This window comes from Salmo trutta, chromosome 14 (assembly GCF_901001165.1).
Source record: "Salmo trutta chromosome 14, fSalTru1.1, whole genome shotgun sequence".
NCBI lineage: Eukaryota > Metazoa > Chordata > Actinopteri > Salmoniformes > Salmonidae > Salmo > Salmo trutta.
This window is the reverse complement of record NC_042970.1, coordinates 49,314,511-49,334,955: the sequence shown is the minus strand read 5'-3', so window position 1 is coordinate 49,334,955 and position 20,445 is coordinate 49,314,511. Positions and strand designations below refer to the sequence as shown.

The 20,445-nt window shown below is 42.7% G+C and overlaps 1 protein-coding gene and 1 pseudogene across 5 annotated transcripts in view; both read right to left on the bottom strand.

The window, feature by feature from the left end:
• The window catches only part of LOC115208313 (vitamin D3 receptor B), a 93,717-nt gene extending 77,810 nt beyond the window's left edge, over positions 1–15,907 (bottom strand). Inside the window, exons 1-5 of one of the 5 annotated variants that reach the window (XM_029776259.1) lie at positions 12,517–13,333; positions 12,372–12,398; positions 12,199–12,268; positions 3,542–3,692; positions 1,312–1,394 (exon numbers count right to left, since the gene is read on the bottom strand). In XM_029776259.1, the coding sequence (XP_029632119.1) occupies positions 1,312–1,378 (67 nt within the window). In that variant the 5' untranslated portion in view covers positions 1,379–1,394; positions 3,542–3,692; positions 12,199–12,268; positions 12,372–12,398; positions 12,517–13,333. Of the gene's footprint in view, positions 1–1,311; positions 1,395–1,644; positions 2,282–3,541; positions 3,693–12,198; positions 12,269–12,371; positions 13,334–15,828 lie in introns of those variants that run through there. The other 4 variants (XM_029776261.1, XM_029776258.1, XM_029776257.1 and 1 more) reach the window with 4 other exon arrangements.
• On the bottom strand, positions 15,846–19,445 carry LOC115208314 (tripartite motif-containing protein 35-like; annotated as a pseudogene).
• Between the last annotated feature and the right edge of the window lie 1,000 nt (positions 19,446–20,445).

The window sequence follows — 20,445 nt, the reverse complement described above, 5'->3', positions numbered from 1 at the left end:
CTTACAGACGGTAGGCAATTAAGGTCACAGTGATGAAAAAGTAGGACACTAAAGAGGCCTTTCCACTGACTCTGAAAAACACAGAAAGACGCCCAGGGTCCCTGCTCATCTGCGTGAACGTGCCTGTGGGACAGCTACAGGATGGCAACAACAACTGCCCTAGTTACACAAGGAACGCACAATCCCTCCATCAGTAATCAGACTGTCCGCAATAGGCTGAGAGAGGCTGGACTGAGGGCTTATAGGCCTGTTGTAAGGCAGGTCCTCACCAAACATCACCGGCAACAACGTCCCCTATGGCCACAAACCCACCGTCGCTGGACCAGACAGGACTGGCAAAAAGTGCTCTTCACTGACGAGTCGCGGATTTGTCTCACCAGGGGTGATGGTCGGTCTCGTGTTCATCGTCGAAGGAATGGAGGGTCCGTCATGGTCTGGGGTGGTGTGTCACAGCATCATCGGACTGAGCTTGTTGTCATTGCCGACAACCTCAACGCTGTGCGTTACAGGGAAGACATCCTCCTCCCTCATGAGTACCCTTCCTGCAGGCTCATCCTGACATGACTCTCCAGCATGACAATGCCACCAGCCATACTGCTCATTCTGTGCGTAATTTCCTGAAAGACAGGAACGTCAGTGTTCTGCCATGGCCAGCGAAGAGCCGGATCTCAATTCCATTGAGCACGTCTGGGACCTGTTGGATCCGAAGGTGAGGGCTAGGTCCATTTCCCCCAGAAATGTCTGGGAACTTGTAGGTGCCTTGGTGGAAGAGTGGGGTAACATCTCACAGCAAGAACTGGCAAATCTGGTGCAGTCCATGAGGAGATGCACTGCAGTACTTAATGCAGCTGGTGGCCACACCAGATACTGACTGTTAGTTTTGACCCCCCCCCCCCCTTTGTTCAGGGACACATTATTCAATTTCTATTAGTCACATGTCTGTGGAACTTGTTCAGTTTATGTCTGTTGTTGAATCTTATGTTCATACAAATATTTACACATGTTAAGTTTGCTGAAAATAAATGCAGTTGACAGTGAGATGACTTTCTTTTTTTTCTGAGATATATATATATATATTACAATTGCTTGGAAAACTGGGAGGGCAAAATCCAGTCTGCTGGTTGGAGAATCCTGCTGTAGAGCATCTATTCACGGACTATCCAAATAAAGTCTATAATAAAGTCTATTATTTATAAATTGTGACAAATAATACATATTTGGACATATCCAGCTGAGATTAAATGCATGCATTTTATACAGGTGTAGTTTGGCTATGAATGCAAGGATTTAAAACAGATCAAATTAATTTACCTGAGATTTTGGCATGCCCTTTTTTGTAGATGGGAGATAAAGACTTGGCAACTCTCTTCTTAACCATAAAGATATCTTAAATCCTGAAAAATAAGAAATTGGCTTGATCAATTCGGACCTTGTTTCAAACAGTTTGGTTGTTTGAATAATAGTCTTATCATATATTCTCTGTAAAGAAAAGCATGACAATTATTTGAGCAACATGCGTGCAATGGTTTGATTGTAAAGATTATTTTGGTAAACTGACAGCCTTGTAACGCTGCGTTTGTTTTGAGCTCGAGCCGCAGAATAGTTTCAGCTTTCACATTCCTTCTCTGGATGTGAGTTTCATACCTGCGTACAACTTTTTCCAAGACCAAGTTGCCGTTAATCCGTTTGTCGTCGTCAATCTCTTGAAAATAAATTCATTTCCATGTTGACTTGTGGTATGAGATACTGTGTAATAACTGCGTTATACAAATATCCGCATGTGATCGACTCGAAACGTCAAAACTATCACGCCCAAGGAAGGTTCTAAATGTTGGCTGGCGAGCTGATACTGATAGCTAGCGTGGCTAGATGTCTGGTTAACCCTAAATTGGTGTATCAAGTTCAGGCGATATATCAACTATATCCAGACCGAACGCGACTGCAATTAACGAATACGGCTAGTAATAATGGTTACGATATTTACCTTGTTCGCTCTACAAACGGCGAATTCTATAGAAGAGCTATGAGAAACCCCCTGGCCAGACCCTAAATAGATGGCCATTACTTTTTGGTATGCCCCGCCCCCGGACTTCCACAAAATGGGATATTTTCTCCAAGCTTCTCCAATAACCAATCAAAGGTGCAATCTGCGTGTATCCCGTCTATCCCGTGTTTTGGTTGGTGACGGCTTACACCAGCCCTGCTTTGCTTGGTCAAATCCAATGCTCGTAACGTGTGTGAGCGACTCCCCTTCCCCCAAACACAGGGGTGTGTCATGACGTCAGAGGTAACGAAGAGGTAAACAACTTTGACCGCGTGAGGTTTAAAGCAACATTGTTTCTTCGCAGGCACTGATACAGTGCTACAATAACATTGTAACAACATGATCATAGGTGCGCTGAAAAGGAAATTATATCATTATATACCACAAGTCTGTGCAACGCACTCTCTGTTGTTACGTGACCACACCGGTGGCAGCATTGTAATAAAATATGGAGTTACAGAGAGGCACTGAATTAAACATTTGTAGCGACATATCGCCGATATTTTCGTGGTCTCGGAGTTTGTATTATTATTATTTTTAATTTTAGGATTGTGCGTATGCGGAAGCGCGTGTGTGAAAGAGACAGGGAGAACGAAAAGGACAGAGGGGTGTGTCTGCGGTGTGCTGCGGATGGCGTGTCAGCTGCCTAACGTAGCATAAACATGCTTTGTTGCTATGATTGTTATGCAATGTACTTGTGGAACAAACTATAGAGTACCATGGCCCTCCCTTCCTCTCCTTTTAGACACAGACCGGGATACCCACTGAAGAATGGTAAGTGAGGTTAGCTACAAACATTCAAATTCAACATGGGTGATATTGATATTTTACATAGGTGGTTTCAGTTCGGTTCATATGTTTTTGCATGATTTATTGAGGGATTAGTGCATATTGTATGTTGTGTCAGTGACATACACGTTGTGTTGGAATTCATGCCATGGTGTGTGTGTGTGTGTGACAGGATTGGGGGATGGTGGTTTGGGTGAAGGACAGGGGTGTGTCGACAGTGTAAACAGTAAATGCGACAGAAATGAAGGAAAGATGGAGAGAGGGGGCTCCATCCCGGCCCATACAAAGTCACTGGAAAGGCAGGGAGGGCATGGAATAGGTGGCTGCATATTTATTTTGGAATGTTGATTATGTTGCCTTTCAATGACACGTAATTACGTTTATGAAATGCCTGGTCAATGTCACAATAGTAATAAGTTGAAGCTTTCGTGGCCTAATCAAACTGGTTTAATCTTTCTATTCTGGGGGGTATTTTATTTACCTATTCACATATTCTGTTAAATAATCCAGTGTGCTTTCCTATTGTGTGTTTAGACATAAAATTCAATTTATTTTAAGATATATATTTCAAAAAATTCTCAAATTCACTATGCTTGAAGTCAGCGGTAGGTTTTTTTTCCTCCAGAGAGAACAAAATGCAGCGATATCTCCTTTCAAATCTACTCATACCATGTTGTGTTTATCAAATGTATATTGCAGTTTCATCACCTCTCCAGTTATCCCTTGATCGATCCAGCCATCAGTACAAGTTTAGCACAATGCTGGGGGCCACTCTCTGTCCCCTCCTCTTCTTCTCCCCCTTGCTGTTTCGGCACCACTGACTGAAGGTTCCACTTCCACCCGGAACCTGGGACATTTTCTGCAAAATAACAAATTCCATTAGATTCCACAGTTTCAGCCCCTCATCTGTGTGGTTTAAGTGACTAGACAGCACATCAATTCAAATCATACAATGGAATAACTATATTGATAGATTCAATTTACCATATGCCACGTGCAAAATGCCTGTTACAAATAAGAACCGTGTCTAGGCTTACCTATGAATGCATATTTTTTTTTACCTCATCCAAAACCCTAGAAATACTGCATCTGAGTGTGTTGATATATTGTATTTTATCTCATAATTAAGTGTGAGAGTTAACTTTAGAAGCCATGGCCGTGTGTAGTGGAGAGTTGATCCTTGTCCTGAGGCTTGGGTCGCCTTCAAACTGGCACCAACTCAGGATCAAGCTGTTCTGTTAATGAGGATTTATTCGGCTCCATAACACCTCTGTCAGATCCGTTTTCCGGCGCGGCCATTTTGTGTCCTCAAATGTTCACCCAGTAGCCAGGTTGGACGGTAACCAGGTTGGCAGGGAGTGATGAATTAAGCACTAGCTGGCCAGAGTTCAGTGAGTGAGTGGGTGGGGATAGGGCTGGGGCACGTGTGGGGGGAAATATAGGCAACGTCAAGAAGTCCGTTTCTATAACTCACTTCATGATCACTTCAAACATCTACAAATATTTGCATAAAGGATTCACAGGAAGTAGAAAAACTGGTTTCAAAGAGCGGTAAGCATGTGACCACATGAACCATTTTATATAATGTTTTGTTTTCTTCTTATTTTAAAGCCCGTCTAGGTGTTGATGCTGGACCGTAACATATGCTCATTTTAGAACGTAATTTTAATCTAGGGACTGAATTTTTTTTATAAAAGCTTGGTGATACGTTATCTTATTATTCAATGTGTCAATGTTTTATTGGATCTGTCCCTATTCAAATACACGTTGTAAATCAATACAGTATTAGGCCTATAGAAGTCATAATATGACATAGTAATATAGAGTTATTCGTTAACATAGGACATGGCAAGTATGAGAATATCGAGCTCTGTGATGTGTTGAGTCTCGTTTCTATAGGTTTACCAATCATACAGAATTGTAAAGCTACAGTACAACCTCGGTCTTGAATTGAACGTTGTCAAACCCTCAGAAGAGGGGAATAATTATTACATTGATGAACTGTATGATTTTAAGATCTCTATCCTCCTCGGCAAGAACATGTCTATGTATTCATTGATCTGTCAACACTAGCGAAAAACATGAGCACATTACTAGGTATCTCTCTAGGCTAATATCATTATGATATATGGATATCTTTCGGGGGAAAAATATTTAAAACGTGACATAGCAGAATGGTAAATGCATACACTGTGTACAAAACATTAGGAACACCTGCTCTTTCCTTGACATAGACTGGACATGTGAAAGCTGTGATCTCTTATTGATTTAACTTGTTAAATCCACCTCGATCAGTGTAGATGAAGGGGAGGAGACAGGTTAAAGAAGGATTTTTAAGCCTTGAGACAATTGAGACATGGATTGTGTATGTGTGCCATTCAGAGGGTGAATGGGCAAGACAAAATATTTAAGTGCTTTTGAACGGGGTCTGGTAGTAGGTGCCAGGCGCACTGGTTTGAGTGAACTGCAATGCTAATGGATTTTTCACGTTCAAGAGTTCCCATGTGTATAAAGAATGGTCCACCACCCAAGGACATCCAGCAAACTTGACACAACTGTGGGAAGCACTTGAGTCAACATACAGTGGGGGAAAAAAGTATTTGATCCCCTGCTGATTTTGTGCATTTGCCCACTTACTAAGAAATGATCAGTCATGAGAGACAGAATAACAACAAAAAACTCCAGAAAAACGCATGTCAAAAAGGTTATAAAATGATTTGCATTTTAATGAGGGAAATAAGTATTTGACCCCTCTGCAAAACATGACTTAGTACTTGATGGCAAAACCCTTGTTGGCAATCACAGAGGTCAGACGTTTCTTGTAGTTGGCCACCAGGTTTGCACACATGTCAGGAGGGATTTTGTCCCACTCCTCTTTGCAGATCTTCTCCAAGTCATTAAGGTTTCGAGGCTGACGTTTGGCAACTCGAACCTTCATCTCCCTCCACAGATTTTCTATGGGATTAAGGTCTGGAGACTGGCTAGGCCACTCCAGGACCTTAATGTGCTTCTTCTTGAGCCACTCCTTTGTTGCCTTGGCCGTGTGTTTTGGGTCATTGTCATGCTGGAATACCCATCCACGAGCCATTTTCAATGCCCTGGCTGAGGGAAGGAGGTTTTCACCCAAGATTTGACGGTACATGGCCCCGTCCATCGTCCCTTTGATGCAGTGAAGTTGTCCTGTCCCCTTAGCAGAAAAACACCCCCAAAGCATAATGTTTCCACTTCCATGTTTGACGGTGGAGATGGTGTTCTTGGGGTCATAGACAGCATTCCTCCTTCTCCAAACACGGCGAGTTGAGTTGATGTCAAAGAGCTACATTTTGGTCTCATCTGACCACAACACTTTCACCAGTTGTCCTCTGAGTCATTCAGATGTTCATTGGCAGACTTCAGACGGGCCTGTATATGTATTCTTGAGCAGGGGGACCTTGCGGGTGCTGCAGGATTTCAGTCCTTCACGGCTTAGTGTGTTACCAATTGTTTTCTTGGTGATTATGGTCCCAGCTGCCTTGAGATCATTGACAAGATCCATCCTCCCGTGTAGTTCTGGGCTGATTCCTCACCGTTCTCATGATCATTGCAACTCCACGAGGTGAGATCTTGCATGGAGCCCCAGGCCGAGGGATATTGACAGTTCTTTTGTGTTTCTTCCATTTGCGAATAATCCGACCAAATGTTGTCACCTTCTCACCAAGCTGCTTGGTGATGGTCTTGTAGCCCATTCCAGCCTTGTGTAGGTCTACAATCTTGTCCCTGACATCCTTGCAGAGCTCTTTGGTCTTGGCCATGGTGGAGAGTTTGGAATCTGATTGATTGATTGCTTCTGTGGACAGGTGTCTTTTTTACAGGTAACAAGCTGCGGTTAGGAGCCCTCCCTTTAAGAGTGTGCTCCTAATCTGAGCTCGTTACTTGTATGTGTGGACGTGTGTGGACGAGCAAATCGCTCGTCCACACGACGCCATACAGACGAACCATCAAACAGGAAAAGCGTCAATACAGGACTAAGATTGAATCCTACTACACTGGCTCTGACGCTCTATTACAGACTACAAAGGGAAACCCAGCCACGAGCTACCCAGTGACGTGAGCCTACCAGACGAGCTAAATACCTTTTATTGTCGCTTCGAGGCAAGGAACACTGAAGCATGCATGAGAGCACCAGCTGTTCCGGACAACTGTGTGATCACGCTCTCGGTAGCCAATGTGAGCAAGACCTTTAAACAGGTCAACATTCACAAAGCCGCGGGGCCAGATGAATTACCAGCACGTGTACTCAAAGTATGCGCGGACCAACTGGCAAGTGTCTTTACTGACATTTTCAACTTCTCTCTGACCGAGTCTGTAATACCTACATGTTTCAAGCAGACCACCATAGTCCCTGTGCCCAAGGAAGCGAAGGTAACCTGCCTAAATGATCACCACCCCGTAGCACTTACATCGGTAGCCATGAAGTGCTTTGAAAGGCTGGTCATGGCTCACATTAACAGCATCATACCCTAGACCCACTCCAATTCGCATACCACCCCAACAGATCCACAGATGGCGTAATCTCGAACGCACTCCACACTGCCCTTTCCCACCTCGACAAAAGGAACACCTATGCGAGAATGCTGTTCATTGACTACAGCTCAGCGTGCAACACCATAGTGCCCACAAAGCTCATCACTAAGCTAAGGACCCTGGGACTAAACACCTCCCTCTGGATCCTGGACTTCCTGACGGTCACACCCCAGGTGGTAAGGGTAGGCAACAACATGTCTGCCATGCTGATCCTCAACACTGGGACCTCTCAGGGGTGCGTGCTTAGTCACCTCCTGTTCCCCCTGTTCACCCACGATTGCATGACCAAACACAACTCCAACACCATCATTAAGTTTGCTGATGACACAACAGTGGTAGGCCTGATCACTGACAACAATGAGACAGCCTATAGGGAGGAGGTCAGAGACCTGGCAGTGTGGTGCCAGAACAACAACCTCTTCCTTAATGTGAGCAAGACAAAGGGGATCGTGGACTACAGGAAAAAGCGGGCTGAACAGGCCTCCATTAACATTGATGGGGCTGTAGTGGAGCGGGTTGAGAGTTTTATGTTCCTTGGTGTCCACATCACCAACAAACTATAATGGTCCAAACACCAAGACAGTCATGAAGAGGGCACAACAAAACCGATTCCCCCTCAGGAGACTGAAAATATTTGGCATGGGTCCTCAGATCCTCAAAAGCTTCTACAGCTGCACCATCGAGAGCATCCTGACTGGTTGCATCACTGCCTGGTATGGCAACTGCTCGGCCTCCGATTGCAAGGCACTACTACGTAGTGCGAACAGCCCAGTACATCACTGGAGCCAAGCTTTCTGCCACCCAGGACCTATAAACTAGGCGGTGTCAGAGGAAAGCCCCAAAAATTGTCGAACACTCCAGTCACACAAGGCATAGACTGTTCTCTCTGCTACCGCACGGCAAGTGGTACCGGAGCACGAAGTCTAGGACCAAAAGGCCCCTTAACAGCTTCTACCCCCAAGCCATAAGACTGCTGAACAATTAATCAAATGTCCACCCGGACCATTTACATTGACATCCCCCTTTGTTTTTACACTGCTGCTACTCGCTGTTTATTATCAGTGCATAGTCACTTTACAAATTACCTCGACTAACCTGTACCCTCGCACATTGACTCTGTACCGAATCTGTATTTGATTAGATTTTTTTTTACTTTAGTTTATTTAGTAAATATTTTCTTAACCCTATTTCTTCAACTGCATTGTTGGTTAAGGTCTTGTTGTATTTGACACATGTGACAAATACAATTTGATTTGATGGTCTGCGGTTGTGAGACCGGTTGGACATACTGCCAAATTCTCTAAAACAACATTGGAGGTGGCTTATGGTAGAGAAATGAACATTCAGTTCTCTGGCAACAGATCTGGTGGACATTCCTGCAGTCAGCATGCCAATTGCACGCTCCCTCAACTTGAGACATCTGTGGCATTGTGTTGTGTGGCCTTTTATTGTCCCCAGCAAAAGGTGCACCTGTTTAATCAGCTTCTTGATATGCCACACCTGTCAGGTGGATGGATTATCTTGGCAAAGGTTAAATGCTCACAAACAGGGATATAAACAAGTTTGTGCACCAAATTTGAGAGAAATAAGCTTTTTGTGCATATGCACAATTTCAGAGATATTTTGTTTCAGCTCATGAAACATGGGACCAACACTTTAAATGTTGCATTTATATTTTTGTTCAGTATATATATATATATATATATATACTGCTCAAAAACATAAAGGGAACACTTAAACAACACTTCCTAGATCTGAATGAAAGAAATAATCTTATTAAATACTTTTTTCTTTACATAGTTGAATGTGCTGACAACAAAATCACACAAAAATAATCAATGGAAATCCAATTTATCAACCCATGGAGGTCTGGATTTGGAGTCACACTCAAAATTAAAGTGGAAAACCACACTACAGGCTGATCCAACTTTGATGTAATGTCCTTAAAACAAGTCAAAATGAGGCTCAGTAGTGTGTGTGGCCTCCACGTGCCTGTATGACCTTCCTACAACGCCTGGGCATGCTCCTGATGAGGTGGCGGATGGTCTCCTGAGGGATCTCCTCCCAGACCTGGACTAAAGCATCCGCCAAGTCCTGGACAGTCTGTGGTGCAACGTGGCGTTGGTGGATGGAGCGAGACATGATGTCCCAGATGTGCTCAATTGGATTCAGGTCTGGGGAACGGGCGTGCCAGTCCATAGCATCAATGCCTTCCTCTTGCAGGAACTGCTGACACACTCCAGCCACATGAGGTCTAGCATTGTCTTGCCTTAGGAGGAACGCAGGGCCAACCGCACCAGCATATGGTCTCACAAGGGGTCTGAGGATCTCATCTCGGTACCTAATGGCAGTCAGGCTACCTCTGGCGAGCACATGGAGGGCTGTGCGGCCCCCCAAAGAAATGCCACCCCACACCATGACTGACCCACCGCCAAACCGGTCATGCTGGAGGATGTTGCAGGCAGCAGAACGTTCTCCACGGCGTCTCCAGACTCTGTCACGTCTGTCACGTGCTCAGTATGAACCTGCTTTCATCTGTGAAGAGCACAGGGCGCCAGTGGCGAATTTGCCAATCTTGGTGTTCTCTGGCAAATGCCAAACGTCCTGCACGGTGTTGGGCTGTAAGCACAACCCCCACCTGTGGACGTCGGGCCCTCATACCACCCTCATGGAGTCTGTTTCTGACCGTTTGAGCAGACACATGCACATTTGTGGCCTGCTGGAGGTCATTTTGCAGGGCTCTGGCAGTGCTTCTCCTGCTCCTCCTTGCACAAAGGCGGAGGTAGCGGTCCTGCTGCTGGGTTGTTGCCCTCCTATGGCCTCCTCCACGTCTCCTGATGTACTGACCTGTCTCCTGGTAGCGCCTCCATGCTCTGGACACTACGCTGACAGACACAGCAAACCTTCTTGCCACAGCTCGCATTGATGTGCAATCCTGGATGAGCTGCACTACCTGAGCCACTTGTGTGGGTTGTAGACTCCGTCTCATGCTACCACTAGAGTGAAAGCACCGCCAGCATTCAAAAGTGCCCAAAACATCAGCCAGGAAGCATAGGAACTGAGAAGTGGTCTGTGGTCCCCACCTGCAGAACCACTCCTTTATTGGGGTGTCTTGCTAATAGCCTATAATTTCCACCTGTTGTCTATTCCATTTACACAACAGCATGTGAAATGTATTGTCAATCAGTGTTGCTTCCTAAGTGGACAGTTTGATTTCACAGAAGTGTGATTGACTTGGAGTTACATTGTGTTGTTTAAGTGTTATTTTTTTGAGCAGTGTATATTTAAATGCCCTTAAAAAATGTAATAAAATGTATGCACTCTACTGTAAGTCGCTCTGGATAAGAGCGTCTGCTAAATGACTAAAATGTAAATGTATATATATACTAGGAAAACTTGAGGCCCCCCCCAAATAAAACGCTGCCAGTTGTGGAACTCTGACATATAGACTTCACAGAAAGGCATAGTCTTCCCTGTCAACATAAAAATGAATTGACACAGCCACAGTATCATACCTCCTTTATTATGTTGCATGTGTTAAGTGAACTTGGGAGTGAAGACACTTCAACCGCAGATGGAGATAGGAAGGATGTATCTGTAGCCTATTAAGTTTTTCGTTAACACCTTACATCGGACTTGAATTTAGAGTGAAACCAGAGAGACATCTATTTTGTCATAACCTGGCACTTTTTTTTACCTCATTCTGGCAATATCATTGTAGATTTTGTTTTACATTTAGCTGTTGAATTAGTAATGATTTGTAATATGCAGTGGTGTAAAGTACCTAAGTAAAAATACTACTTAAGTCGTTTTTTGGGGTATCTGTACTTTACTATCTATATTTTGAACAACTTCTACTTTTACTTACATTCCTGAAGAAAATAATGTACTTTTTACTCCATACATATTCCCTGACACCCAAAAGTACTTGTTACATTTTGAATGCTTTGCAGGAATGGAAAATTGTCCAATTCACGTACTTATCAAGAGAACATCCCTGGTCATCCCTACCTCCTCTGATCTGGCGAACTCACTAAACACATGCTTTGTTTGTAAAGGATGTCTGAGTGTTGGAGTGTGCCCCTGGCAATCCGTAAATGAAAAAAAAAACAAGACAATGGTGCCGTCTGGTTTGCTTAATATAAGGAATTTGAAATGATTTATATTTTTACTTTTGATACTTAAGTATATTTTAGCTATTACATTTACTTTTGATACTTAAGTATATTTTAAACCAAATACTTTTAGACTTTTACTCAAGTAGGATTTTACTGGGTGACTTTCACTTTTACTTGAGTCATGCCCATGATTTTGGAATGAGATGTTCGACGAGCAGGTGTCCACACTTTTTAGTGTAAGTTATACTAACCCACTGGGCACAGACGTCAGTTCAACGCCTAGTTTTGATTAACATTTGGTTGTCAACTAACGTGAAATCACCATGTCTTTGGATTTACTGTAGGTTAAAAGTTGGGTGAAAAAAAGACAAAATGCTCTTAAATGTATGACTTTTTACAAATCCAATCAGTTTTCCACATTGATTCATCATCACAGCTGTTTAAAGAAAACCGAGCCATGGATTACAATTCCTCCTGGTCAATATACTACGTTCAGGGTGAGGAACCATCTAACATAATGTTTTCATATTCTGAACTTACCCTTTAATGTTTTGTTATTTAACTATACTCAATCGAACATTGAGGTCTGCTTATGCCCTTGTTTTTCGATTTATTTTGTAAATGAATGTATTATCTTAAGTTAGTAAATTAACGTGTTAATTGTAACATAACTATCATACTCACTGTATTGAGCTTGGCCACATGGATCAGTGCTCCTGAAACTCTCTCTGGATCCGGCAGTGTGCACTGGGCTCTGGAAGAATATTCAGGAGTCAGTTCAAATGTGGGGTTGGGTTAAGAATAACCTAGGTCAAAAACCAGGGATAAGAGAGAGAGACAAGCGGCAGATCACTTACCTTGCTTTCACTGTAGGCCTTATAGTTCTGGAGGAGCACAAAGACCAACTGAGTAATATACCCTCATAATACATGAGATGAAATCAGTTCATCAATAAATGTATCTCAAATAATGTCTTCTTGTCACAGAACTGTTTGTTCTTACCTGCAAGAATGGGATACCTTCTGCTTTCAGCTCCTCTACGGCTCTGATTGTGTCTGAAGGGAGCAGTATACTTCAGTCTTGTTTAGTCAGGTGTGCTTTCAAATCTCAGTATTGATGCCGTTTTATCTTTCTCTTCGGCGTTGCTATCTTGTAGTCATAAAAAAAGTTGGAATAACTTTGATTCCTATATCGTATCCAATGTTGAACACAGCAGGTAAAATACACCTGTAGCTGATACAAGCTGAATTCTACAGTGTGAGAGCCTTTACCCAGGACAGAATTCACAGTTCTACAAAGTCAGTCACATGTATTGTTTAGTATTTTATGTCTTGATGACTTGTCACTTGCCATATACAAACACATCAGAGGTGGAAATAAACTTTGGGACATTCCAATGGAAAACCCTTGAATTCAGCGCAGTTTGGTTTAGCCAAATATTCTTTATTTACTGAATATTTCTCTCTAATTGAGAGTTATTGGTGACCCTTGCCTGACCCTGGCCAGTGACTCTTAACTCCCTCTGCAAACTGTAGACTTACCTACCACACCGGTCTAAACTGGAAAAGCATACATTTCTGAAGAAACTTTATGTGCTTGCTCCAGCTGTCGAAAAGTATGCTATACTAGTTTGAGAAGAGTAAATCATGGAAGTGGGTTAGGCTAGTGGGTGAATGAAACGTTATGGTAAAACAGCATTAACTTTAACTGTTTTATTCCACTCTCATAGACAAAACAAAAAACAATAGAATGTATTTGGTTGAATCATGTAATAGGGAATGACAGTTACAGTATGGCTTTGTATTTCCATGCAATTGATCATATAACCTGTTACATCTAGGGGGCAGTAATTTCACGGCTGGATAAAAAACGTACCCGATTTAATCTGATTATTAGTCCTGCCCAGAAACTGGAATATGCATATAATTATTAGCTTTGGAGAGAAAACACTCCAAAGTTTCTGAAACTGTTTGAATGGTGTCTGTGAGTATAACAGAACTCCTATGGCAGGCAAAAACCTGAGATGCTTCTGTTCAGGAAGTACCCTGTCTGAACATTTCTTGCCCTTCTTTATTATCTCTGTCGTTTACAAAGGATCTCTGCTCTTACGTGACACTTCTCACGTCAACAATGGAGTCTCACAGCCCGGGAAAAACAGGAATGATGTCATTCAAAGCCCTGGCTGAAGCACACGAGAGCAAATGCTGAGTGGTCAGTCAATGGACTAAGCCTTAGGCGCGTGACACGCCCCGCCCCCGGCTTTTGGTTTTTTCCTCAGTTTACAGACAGGCAGATTCCCGGTCGGAATATTATCGCTTCTCTACGAGATAAATTGCATAAATATTGGTTTTAAACAGCGGTTGACATGCTTCGAAGTACGGTAATGGAATATTTCGAAATTTTTTGTCATATTTTGCGTCATGCTCGTGGCCGAGATTTAGCGTTGGGATAGTGTCTAGAACGCACGAACAAAACGTCGCTGTTTGGATATAACGATGGATTATTTGGGACCAAACCTACATTTGTTATTGAAGTAGAAGTCCTGGCAGTGTATTCTGATGAAGAACAAGCAAGGTAAGAACATTTTTCTTATAGGAAATGTGATTTTGGTGAAGGCTACACTGGGTGGGTGTCTAAATAGCTAGCCCTGTAACGCCGGGCTATGTACTTACATTATTGCAAAATGTGCTTCATCCGAAAAGCTATTTTAAAATCGGACATATCGAGTGCATAGAGGAGTTCTGTATCTATAATTCTTAAAATAATTGTTATGCTTTTTGTGAACGTTTATCGTGAGTAATTTAGTAAAATCACCGGAAGTGTTCGGTGGGAATGCTAGTTCTGAACGTCACATGCTAATGTAAAAAGCTGGTTTTTGATATAAATATGAACTTGATTGAACAGACATGCATGTATTGTATAACATAATGTCCTAGGTGTGTCATCTGATGAAGATCATCAAAGGTTAGTGCTGCATTTAGCTGTGGTTTGGGTTTATGTGACATGATATGCTAGCTTGAAAAATGGCTGTGTGATTATTCCTGGCTGGGTACTCTGCTGACATAATCTAATGTTTTGCTTTCGCTGTAAAGCCTTTTTGAAATCGGACAGTTTGGTTAGATAAAGGAGAGTCTTGTCTTTAAATAGCTGTAACATAGTCATATGTTTGAAAAGTGTAAGTTTTCGGATTTAGAGGAGTTTGAATTTCGCGCCCCGCCCATCATTGGATATTGGAGCAGACGTTCCGCTAGCGGAACGTGTAGATGTAAGAGGTTTTAAGGCAATAAGAGCAACTTCACATGATTAACAAAGCAATCTTATATAATACAAATAAGAAACAGGATTATACTCTACTAAATTTGGACTAGGTGTCAGTTCTACTCTCGTGCTTTATCAACAGTTTAAGCATTAAGTTCAAATCAGTCAAGTCTTTATAATGTCAGTAGGTGCTTGATTTAAAGGTGCAAAGTGCAGAAATCGCTCTACCATTTCCTGCTTGCTAAAATTCGAATAGTTCGCCTAATTTCAGTTTATGTGCCAAAACAAGCAATATACAGTGTAGAGAATAATTGTACCATCTCAACCGCTGTGAAATATATTTTCATAACCAAAAGGAGTGTGTTTTCAGCTGTTTGAAGCTGGTGTACAAGACCGAAAGTAAAAGATACAAAAACTAAACTTAGGAACGGGAAGCATAGAAGTAGGGCACAAAGAACAGATCTACCGTTTCTTAGACTTGCTTTCAATGAGAATTGCAGATCTAACACTCACCTTTATATGTGAAGTTGGCCAGGTCGCCCAATAGGTTACATATTTCACCTTTAAAGTTGTGATATGAGACATTATAACTTCCTTATCAGCTCTAACTGTGCTGTTCCTAGACAAGAGGCCTATCAGCTCTAACTATGTTGTTCCACTGTTACAGAGGCCATGACAAGATCTTTAGAGGCTGGTGTTTATATTGATTACCAAGGCAGGGAAAGACTCTCTCAGCGAAAGTGTGTGTGTAGGTGTGAGTTATTTAAAGGGTCATAGAACGACAGCTTTCCTCTGTCCCAGTCCAGCTGCACTCGGATCCTCTGGGGTCTCTGGCCCAACGTGAAGGGAATGGTTGACTTTGGTAGAGAATATGCCCTGTATTCACATGATTTATAATTTAGACCCCAGAGTCCACTGCGTATTCCTCCCTTCCTCCAGACAGTCTCTGTAACCACACCCAGGGTCCAGCCTACACTGTCCCCAACCTCAACATCCCAGATGTGTGTCCCTGAGTTAAAGCCTTCAGCGCCCAGGACCATTCTATTGTTATCAAACCTCTCTGGGTTGTCAGGATGCTTCTGTGTCCCATCACCAAGTCTCACAGTGGTCAGATCATCAGACAAGATGAGAGATGGGTGGGCAGTCTTGGGATCCAGTCACAGCAGCTAAACAGAGAGAACAGAGATTCTGTATGGGGTTTTCCAAACTGCACATTTGGGGCTTAGACCAGGGCCAAGCAACGTTTCACACTTGCATCAATTAGCATTATGCATTAACTATGGCTAGTAACTGAACAGCTTGTCAATTGCAACAATAAAATTATACTTACTATAGTGAGCAAACACTTCAACAATGTCCTGCATCTTCCCACAAAATCTGTGCAGGTTGTCAAGGTGCTTAGCCACATGGATCCGTGCTCCTGAAACCCTCTCTGGATCCGGCAGTGTGCACTGGGCTCTGGAAGAATATTCAGGAGTTAGTTCAACTGTGGGGTTGGGTTAAGAACAACCTTGGCACCCTAGGTTTAGAACCTCAGAAGAGACAGCGAAGAGGCAGATCACTCACCTTTTCACTGTGACCTTGTAGTTCTGCAGAATAATAAAATACCAAATTAATAATAAACCTATACCTGACATGTAATCCAGCCCGGCCTCAGAGCCAATACGTATGATATGTTACAAATGGTCGGATTATTTAAAACAGACAAGAAAGTGGCATCTTATCTGAATAGCAACTTTAGCTAACCACCATCATAGCGTTTTGCAACTGCTGAACATGTTATCTAACCCTCACCCCTATCCCTTACACCTAACCTAGCTAACCTTAGTGACAAATGCTAAAGCATCAGTGACTGTTGTTTAAGACGTATCATACTGTATCATACGAATTGGAAGGATGTAACAAATTATACATATTGGAGGGACCCCAAAATAACGTGCCAAATCCTACATGTGGTTGTGAGATGACAATGTGAAATCAGTTCATCAATAAATACACTCAGCAAAAAAAAGAAACATTCTCTCACTGTCAACTGCGTTTATTTTCAGCAAACTGAAGATGTGTAAATATTTGTATGAACATAAGATTCAACAACTGAGACATAAACTGAACAGGTTCCACAGACATATGACTAACTAACAGAAATTGAATAATGTGTCCCTGAACAAAGGGGGGGGGGGTTCAAAATCAAAAGTAACAGTCAGTATCTGGTGTGGCCACCAGCTGCATTAAGTACTGCAGTACATCTTCTCCTCATGGACTGCACCAGATTTGCCAGTTCTTGCTGTGAGATGTTACCCCACTCTTCCACCAAGGCACCTGCAAGTTCCCGGACATTTCTGGGGGGAATGGCCCTAGCCCTCACCCTCCGATCCAACAGGTCCTAGACGTGCTCAATGGGATTGAGATCCGGGCTCTTTGCTGGTCATGGCAGAACACTGATATTCCTGTCTTGCAGGAAATCACGCACAGAACAAGCAGTATGGCTGGTGGCATTGTCATGCTGGAGGGTCATGTCAGGATGAGCCTGCAGGAAGGTTACCGCATGAGGGAGGAGGATGTCTTCCCTGTAACGCACAGCGTTGAGATTGCCTGCAATGACAACAAGCTCAGACCGATGATGCTGTGACACACCGCCCCAGACCATGACGGACCCTCCACCTCCAAATCGATCATGCTCCAGAATACAGGCCTCGGTGTAACGCTCATTCCTTTGACGATAAACGTAAATCCGACCATCACCCCTGGTGAAGAGCACTTTTTGCCAATCCTGTCTGGTCCAGTGACAGTGGGTTTGTGCCCATAGGCGACATTGTTGCCGGTGATGTCTGGTGAGGACCTGCCTTACAACAGGCCTACAAGCCCTCAGTCCAGCCTCTCTCAGCCTATTGTGGACAGTCTGAGCACTGATGGAGGGATTGTGCGTTCCTGGTGTAACTCAGGCAGTTGTTGTTGCCATCCTGTAGCTGTCCCACAGGTGTAATGTTTGGATGTACCGATCTTGTGCAGGTGTTGTTACACGTGGTCTGCCACTGCGAGGACGATCAGCTGTCCGTTCTGTCTCCCTGTAGCGCTGTCTCACAGTACGGACATTGTAATTTATTGCCCTGGCCACATCTGCAGTCCTCATGCCTCCTTGCAGCATGCCTAAGTCACGTTCACGCAGATGAGCAGGGACCCTGGGCATCTTTCTTTTGGTGTTTTTCAGAGTCAGTAGAAAGTCCTCTTTAGTGTCCTAAGTTTTCATAACTGTAACCTTAATTGCCTACCGTCTGTAAGCTGTTAGTGTCTTAATGACCGTTCCACAGGTGCATGTTCATTAATTGTTTATGGTTCATTGAACAAGGGGAAACAGTGTTTAAACCCTTTACAATGAAGATCTGTAATGTTATTTGGATTTTTACGAATTATCTTTGAAAGACAGGGTCCTGAAAAAGGGACATTTCTTTTTTTGCTGAGTTTATATCTCAAATCATTTCTGCTTATTATTGAGTTATTGGTTTTTACCTGAAGGAATGAGATATCTTCTGCTTTCAGCTCCTCCTCTATTGCTTTGATTGTGTCTGAAAGTGATGATAACCCTCCGATCATCTCATCAATCTTCTTCTTCATCAAGTGACTCTCTTCTGCTCCTCTTCTTCCTTCAGAGTAGTTAATCTGGCCGCCTCGTCCTCTCGAAGCAACTGGTGTATCTTCTCAAACTCCCCTTTACTCTGCCTTTCTGTGTCCTTTGCTTACGGCTGCAGACAGTGGGAGGAATATGTGAAATACTATCATTACCACAGCAATTATCACAATTAATCCACAAATGCACATAGGCATTCAGCTACAGTTAAATTGCACTGTGGCATTAGACAACATAAGTCAACAATCTCACCTTAATATGGGTTACTGTTTGATGGCAGGCTAGTTTCACTTTATGGAAGATCTCAAACTTCTTCTGTAAGGGCTTCAACAAAGTCTTGAGTTCCTCCTAGAATATGAAAATTGACACTGCACTGATTATTAGTGTGTAGTTACTTTCAACAGCATTAAAAGTGACATAAGAGCCTAGAACAGACATGCAATATACACCTACAGGAGTGGGGAATGAAACACTCACAAATTCTATAATACAAACATGCTGTCCATAAGGACACCAGAGTTTGTAGGTATGACGAGAAAGTAAACACAAACATTGCTTTTTCTTCTGGTGTAAAATGTCAGCAAAATTATGTTGTGGTAATGTTATTATAAGCCCCCTACCTTAAAATCCTGTGCAGCTTCATCCATGGGACAGAAATTGTGGTTTGCATGTTTTTTAGAAGTATGACACACAAAACACACTGGCTGGTTATCATTCAGACAGAATAGTTTGAGTTTTTCGTGGTGCAGAAAGCAGAGCCCCTCAGGCCCTGCTGAATTTCTCTGATTCTTCTCCTCTAAGAAGGCCTCACACAGTTTCTTTAAAATTAGGTTACAAGGAGGTTCTTTGAGGATATTCTACTGCAAATTGGACATTCCAGAGAATCCTTTTGTTTCCAGAATTCTTTGAGACAGACTTTACAAAAGCTGTGGCTACATGACAGAATTACAGGATCCCAGAAGATGTTACTGTACACTGGACAGGAGAAATCCTTTTCTTGGAGAGAATGTTTGGAAGCCATTTTCTTTAAGATATCGCTGTCACAATCTTCTGTAATGGCTTCTGAAGGGAGCAGTATACTTCAGTTTTGTTTGGTCAGATGTGCTTTCAAAATCTCAGGATGCAGATTCCTCCTGTTCTTCGGAGCTGCTATCTTGTAGTTGTAAAAAGTTAGAACAAGTTTGAGTCCTATATTGTATCCAATGTCGAACACAGCAGGTAAATTACACCTGTAGCTGATCCAAGCTGAATACTAGTGTGACGGACTTTACCCAGGACAGAGTTATAAAAAAGCCAGTCTCTCTCTCACACACACACACACACACACACACACACGAGTGTTATCAAGTTCCATATTAGCCAGTGAGCTGGTCCTCTGTCCTGTGCAACTCCTTATTTATTTATACAAGGGCCAACAGCTTTTTTCCCCCCCAAATCCCAGCTTTAAAAAATATTTTCATACTGACCATGTAAAAAAGAAACACCGTGTGTGGGCCTAGTTAGGTGCCAAAAATTCTTTATTTAATAAATATTCCTCTTTGGTTGAGCATTAAAGTAATTATTGGTGACCCGGGCCCTTGACTCTATCTCCCTCTGCAGGCTGTAACCACTTACCTACAACACCAGGATAAACTGGAAAAGGTTGCTGCCTATAGTGAGATTGATTGTCTATTTGAAAAATTTAAAAGTAAATGCTACAGCCCACCTTTAGTGGTTTCATGTGACAGAGCTGAAAATGTCGACTTGAAATTTAGAGGAGAAATGTAATATTCCTATTATGCCGTTGGCTACTGGACAATGAAAGAAAGTGGAATCCCAATAGAACATGAGAGAAATGCTGGTTTCAATGGCATATGAGGAAGTTTTTATAAAATAAATATGGTCAGATTTTTCTTAGGCAACGTTGAAACAAGGCAAGACTTGGCTCATAAAATGACAAAAAAACATCCAGGTTAAAAAACAGTTTGTTTACATGCTGACTGCCTCTGCTCAGATTGCAAGATGAGTGATGTTAATTATCCTACATTATATTTGTGAAACATGACTGG